Here is a 6,175-nt window from a genome sequence, read left to right as displayed (position 1 = left end):
AAAACAAATTTACCCCAATGGCTCACAGCTGCCGCACAAACAGAGGGGGCCCACTACTCAACCTGGCCACCCACAATAATCTGGCACTGCTGGGCAGCCCCACCGACTCCTATTTAAAGGACCTTAATGACAGAACCACACCCTACGGGTGTCACCCATCACAATCTGAATGTTTGCAGGTGATTCCCGATTGGGAGGAGCAGGACTGGGATCCCAAACATCCAGAAAACTATGCCGGGATCTTCCACTTCCGGTTCTGGGTCTTTGGTCAGTGGACAGATGTGGTAGTGGACGACCGGCTGCCTACTGTTGACGGACGCCTGATTTACTGTTATTCAAACAGCAAACGTGAATTCTGGAGTGCTCTGTTGGAGAAGGCTTATGCCAAGTCAGTACACTTAATTTATGGACAAGTATTTCCCATTTTCAGGAATAAACATGAGCTTTAATTATTAGAAACATGAACATCGTATAGTGTTATGTCAAGGATGCTACATATACGTAAGTGGGACATCTTGAACTAAACTTTGTCTTTTATCTCAGACTCTATGGCTGCTATGAGTCTTTAAGGGGAGGAAACACTGGAGATGCTGTGGTGGATTTCAGTGGAGCTGTATTTGAAGTAATCAACTTGGAGAAAGAGATTTCAGACAAAGACCAAATCAATCTATTTGAAAGCATGCTCAAAGTTTATGAACGTGGAGGAATCATCAGCTGTGGCATCAAGGTCTCTGCTTAATATTTTAAGTCTTTGTTCTTTATATACTTTGGCTGTACTCACCTGTTTTCTACATTTTACAGGCAGAGCCACATGAACTTGAGTCCAAGTTGGAAAATGGTCTTGTAATGGGCCATGCATACGCTGTGACAGCAGTGAAGAGAGTACATTTACGTCATGAGCTGGTGGCGCACTTCAAAACTGAAGCTATTCCTATGATCCGAATGAGAAACCCCTGGGGTTACAAGGAGTGGAATGGACCCTGGAGTGACAGGTGAGCTGGAGGCATGTTGAGGGAGATTCAAAAACTTGATTACAGTGCTCGATATTGATGGCAAAAAAACCAGAGATCCTTTTTTTATTTGTTCATGTCTGTAAAAAACTATAGAATAAGTGATATAAAGATCCTTGGTTATGAATATAACACACTGTTTAATGCCCCAGTTTTTAATCATAACAATAATAATAATTCAAAGACACAAGGCAACAGTTTACTCATCCTTGATTATTGATCTTCCTGTTTTCCCTTAGCATTAATCCTTTGCATTATTACAAGATGTCCTCATAAAATAAAACCCTTTGCCGAAGGTTTTAATTTATCTTTTGTCTTTTATCTCTCTCTTTTTTTTTGTATACTACCTAACTTACCACATAACAATTATACTAGTTGAACCAGAAATTTGACAGTCAATGTGAGAGAAAACTAAGCAAAGATAATGTGGGTCAAAATCATCTAGGATGGAGTTCAAAATGATCTCATTGATTTACAGATGGCATGGAACAAATGAGGTGTAGGGCAAGCACGTTTGCAATAACGTAGTTGTAACCCAAACAGCAAAATGCCCATAAAACAGAGTTGTTATAAGATTATCCCTCGAACCAGGTCAACAATATGACTTTGAAAACCTGATCTGCTAGTAAACGTACATCTTGGCATACTGCCTGAATCAAGAGTTGTTTTAGTCAAATAGAGGAGAATCAATGCTTTACATCAGCAATTTCAAATCCTGTTAGATTGGGTAAAGGATGGGTATATCCATGATGAAGATGAGAGCAGTTATAGAAGCAGCAGCAGCAAATTAATACGAAGAATGTGAGACCCAAAATTGTTAGAATATTTCATCCATGACCAGGAAGTAGATCCACCGACCTCAGAAAATAAACAACCATAAAACTGAACATAGATGGCCAGGGGGATTCTTTAAAATAATATCGTCATGCTAAATTGAAATTTATTATTGAAAAGGCCTTAAAGAGTGGATTGTATTACTCTTTGATGTTGTCATAAATTGGAGTACATCACCCACCTTCTTTGCTTGTGTCTTGCCAGCTCTAGGGAATGGTCCAGGATTGGCCATGCAGAGAGGCACAACCTTGGCCTCACAGTAGAGGATGACGGGGAGTTCTGGTAAACATAAAAGATCAATACATCATTTCTGAGGTTAAAGTAAACTTTAAGGATGTTCATTAACAGATTTTCTTTAATCCACAGGATGTCCTTTAGAGACTGGTGCAGATACTTCTCTGATGCAGATGTTTGCCACATTGCTGATCCTTCACAAACGTGGAATGAAGCTTTGCATTTTGGGAAGTGGATCATACATGAAGATCCACAAAGAAATCGCAGCGGTGGCAGGAACAAAAACAAGACATTTCTACAGAATCCTCAGGTACAGCAGGTTATGAAATTATTCTTGTTTTTTTTTTTTTTTTTTTAAATACAAAAGCAAATTAGATTAAAGCTGTCTCTTGAAATCCCCTTTTCAGTTTCTGTTTGATGTGACAAAGGAAATGGATGAAGTGCTCATCACTTTGCAGCAAAAAGACCGGAGGATCCATAAAAGAACTGGTCATGGACAGAATATGGTCATTGGCTTTGGGGTTTTTGAGGTAACATACACATGACTTTACTCTCTTAGCTTTTGTTGACCAATGAGTTGACCAAATTCAACCATGTTTTGTCTATTCCAAAAATGTATTTATAAAATGCCACAGCTGAATTACATATGTAAAAATGTATTTTAATTTGAATTGTTACGAAAAACGATTATAATTGTAGTTTATTTGCTTTTATTTAAAACTTTAATTTGAAATATATTAGTTTGAATTTGTGCTGTCCTCACAGAATGTGATTTCATGCTACTAGACAGCCAGTGAACAAGTATAAGTACTCCCAACTGAATCAAAGTTGCTTCTTGAAAAATACTTATATATTTTTTTGTAACTGAAATAAACAGGCTGCACGGTGGCGCAGTGGTTAGCGCAAAGACTTTAACTAAACTGATAGACATTTTTGTTAACGAATAAAAACAAAACAAAAATGCTCTTCGAAGAGGATATCCAATCATAAGGACTGCTGGTGGAGGAGGGCGGGAGCAAATGCAAAGCGATCCAATCAGAACACTGAGTCTTGCAGCCCGCCCGGGAAGACGCTAATTCAAGGAATTGTGTCTGTGATATAGGTAAAAAATGACTACTCCAAGTAGAAAAAGAAGAGTACATATAGGGACAAATTTTACATTTAACGCGGCTCCTTAACAAGACGTGTACGTTGTGTGGAGCGACTATCACAGGCAAAAACAAAAGAAAACCTGAAGCGACGTTTGCAGACAAGCAAGCCTGAAATCCACACAAGGGTAAACATTCAAACACGATTATTTCCAGCGTATTCATTTTTATCCGAATTCTCCCCTACATTTCCAACTGTTGTGGCATTTTAAAGGGTGGGGATCATGTGAGTTGTTTTAAGGGGTTACCCTCGCCAAGCTAACTAGCGCTGTTGCTGCGTGGCGGAGAAGCGCTTTTCTTCACGCAGGTGAAGCTCTGAAGCTCAGAGGTTTACATTTAAATGTAAGTCTGGCTTTTTTAGCATGACGATTGTGAAGTTACAAATCGATGTTGTTGTGTATTTCTGAGCGCTAACAGCCCCGCTACTTCCTCAGATCAACAAGCAGTCACCGTCTTTTTCTCAAACTCCATCACTTCTTACATGACAACATCGCCCTCTATTGGCTGGTGGTGGTATTACAGTTCACCACACACATGCTGTTCAAGCACATATAACATGGTCACACGTGTCCTGGACAGCTTACTCCCTAGTGAATGTTTTTTTAATGCATTTTTATACTTGACTACCTCCTCAATAAAAGTTTTTTTTTATCTTTTATTTTATTTTTTTATGTTCAGACATTTATTATAAGGCTGATGTTATTTACACACATTTACGTGTGGCCAGCACAAAATGTGATGGAAATTCACGTTTTCTCCACATGTAATACATGCAGCCAAGATCCTGTTGCTGCATTTCCGGCACGTATTTAAAATTAAACTTTTAAATTAAAGTCCCATTAACTGTCACACTCCTAAATGTGTGAAATATGTTCTCCACATTTGACCCATCCCCTGGTTGAACCGTGAGCTGTAGAGACAGCCGCACTCAGGAAACTTTGGCTTGTTTAACCCTAACCATAACCTTAATCCTAACCTTAACCCCTTTCCTCTGGGTCTGTGTGAGTAAGAAAATACTTTAGCACTGGCTGCACGTTTTTGGAAAATTACATGCGAATAGACACTTTCTTATTGTAAATGGGATGGAAATGTAACTTTTTTTTTTTTATGTGTTTTAAGTTGTTGAAGCTGAACTAGCAGAAATGACAAGTTTGGAAAGCAAAGTGAAGAAAAATGTTTTTTTTTTTTTACAAATTAGTAAAATCTTTTTGTATGATTCATACAATCATACTTAATAAATTTCATTACATGCTTTACCTTTATTCTATATTTTTGTTGACTAAATATCTACTGTAATATAGTCTACTAAAATTTGACGAAAATTAATAGAATCAACATGACTAAATTGGAACCAAAATTAAACCCTATTTTAGTCAAAAGACTATGATTAAAACTAAATTAAAATTTTCTGTCAAAATTAACACTGAATGTTATGCAGGGTTTATTGAAAACAAATGCTACTTTAAATCTTGACTAAAAACATTACAGATTTGGTTTATTTTCACGCTGAGTCTTAAATTGCAAGCCCAAATTGTTCATGAAATTGTTAAGGATTAAAATACATCTTCAAATTTCTTGAACAACTTTCAAATTAAATGGTCAGTTGAGAACCGTGGATGAAAAAAACTTCCAAAGATCAGGGTTTACATAAGCTAAATAAAAGCAGGCAGGTAAACAGGGTCTGAGAGAATATAGAGAGATATAACTTAAACCAGAACCAACTAAGAAAATTAGTGAATCTCAAATATGATGGTTTGTTCTTGGTTATAGTAAAAAAAAAAACCTGCACCCACATCTAACTAAAAATATTCTACAGTTCTCTTTTGTTTCTTTTTGGTTGGATACATGTGTATTTTATTTACATTTCAAAAGTACTATAAAAAATTTTATTAGTATTAAATATAATCCTTACTTCATGTGCTACAAAAAACATGATATACAGCATAAGATCGTTTTCACTCCTGTAAAATGTAAACTTTGTTTCCAGGTGGAATTGAACAGGGAGCACAGAATGCACCGACTTCCATCAAGGGAACCAGTCGGAGGCACAAGATTTACCAGAGCTCGGTCAGTTTTCCTGAGATCTAACCTTCCTCGGGGCCGATACGTCGTCATCCCCTCCACTTATTATCCTGGTGAAGAAGGAGAGTTCATGCTGCGAATTTTCACCAATGTGGATTCAGGCTTCCGGTATGACAATGATTTCTTATGTGTGAAGCTAAGTCTGAGAGAATCCCAAATGCAATTGAGCGTTTTAAGGACAAAAAAGCAAATCTTGTCGTTTTTAGTTATTTTGTAACATTTTAGAGAAAAGTTGTTTCCTTTTAGAACTAGACACAGTATTTTGCTTCCATGGAAAATGCAAAAACTTGCAGTTATTGCCAGAAGGAATCATTCATAATATTTAAACATCTATAAAGTAATTTATTTCTTTTCATCAACATTTTCCATGAAACTGGTTTTCCAAACTGAAAAGGTGTTACTCAATTTTGCAACATTAAAGTTAAAATACTACACTGAAACACTTTTGTCTGTATTTTTCACAGTGAACTAACCACGGACAAACCCTGAGAGCGACGCTGGACTCCTTTTTTTGGGTAACCTCAAGTTGTGACTCATATTTTTGTTAAAAACTCTGAGAGACTATAAAACAAGCAAGACAGGTGGTCACTACGATGCAGTAGTCGTCCTAGTTGTGTAACAGTAAACCCGTTCTACTCTCTCCATAAGGTACTGGAGAGCCTGTAGGAGTTCATTCAACCAGCTTACATATGGTTGTTTCTTAACACATGTCCTGATGCTGAGATCATTGATGATTCCCTCAGTAAATCCACATTGACACTTACGCTGCAGCAGCACTCATTTTTTTAACTCTTTTTTTTTCTGTTGTTTTCCACCTTCCTTCACAGTGCCATCATTGAAGAGAACCACTCTCTTTTTATCATTTAA

General features: G+C 37.2%; 1 protein-coding gene across 1 annotated transcript; it reads left to right on the top strand.

Moving 5' to 3' along the window:
• Positions 1-17: 17 nt before the first annotated feature.
• LOC112138879 (calpain-5) lies at positions 18-6,169 on the top strand. The gene is made up of 8 exons (XM_024261549.1): positions 18-388; positions 544-727; positions 802-992; positions 2,049-2,126; positions 2,211-2,388; positions 2,486-2,608; positions 5,214-5,416; positions 5,773-6,169. Exons 1-8 carry the CDS (start codon positions 18-20, stop codon positions 5,795-5,797), a joined length of 1,353 nt encoding a protein of 450 aa, XP_024117317.1. The 3' UTR covers positions 5,798-6,169.
• The last annotated feature ends 6 nt before the right edge of the window (positions 6,170-6,175 follow it).

The sequence above is a fragment of the Oryzias melastigma genome, unplaced genomic scaffold (assembly GCF_002922805.2).
Source record: "Oryzias melastigma strain HK-1 unplaced genomic scaffold, ASM292280v2 sc00920, whole genome shotgun sequence".
NCBI classification, from domain to species: domain Eukaryota; kingdom Metazoa; phylum Chordata; class Actinopteri; order Beloniformes; family Adrianichthyidae; genus Oryzias; species Oryzias melastigma.
This window is presented reverse-complemented; position numbering and strand designations above follow the sequence as displayed.

Excerpts from the sequence above, each read along its gene's own strand:
- LOC112138879 (XM_024261549.1), top strand. The coding sequence starts at position 18 with ATGGCTCACAGCTGCCGCACAAACAGAGGGGGCCCACTACTCAACCTG. Across the intron at positions 993-2,048 it reads AATGGACCCTGGAGTGACAG|CTCTAGGGAATGGTCCAGGA; the intron begins GTGAGCTGGAGG and ends GTGTCTTGCCAG. Across the intron at positions 2,389-2,485 it reads CATTTCTACAGAATCCTCAG|TTTCTGTTTGATGTGACAAA; the intron begins GTACAGCAGGTT and ends TCCCCTTTTCAG.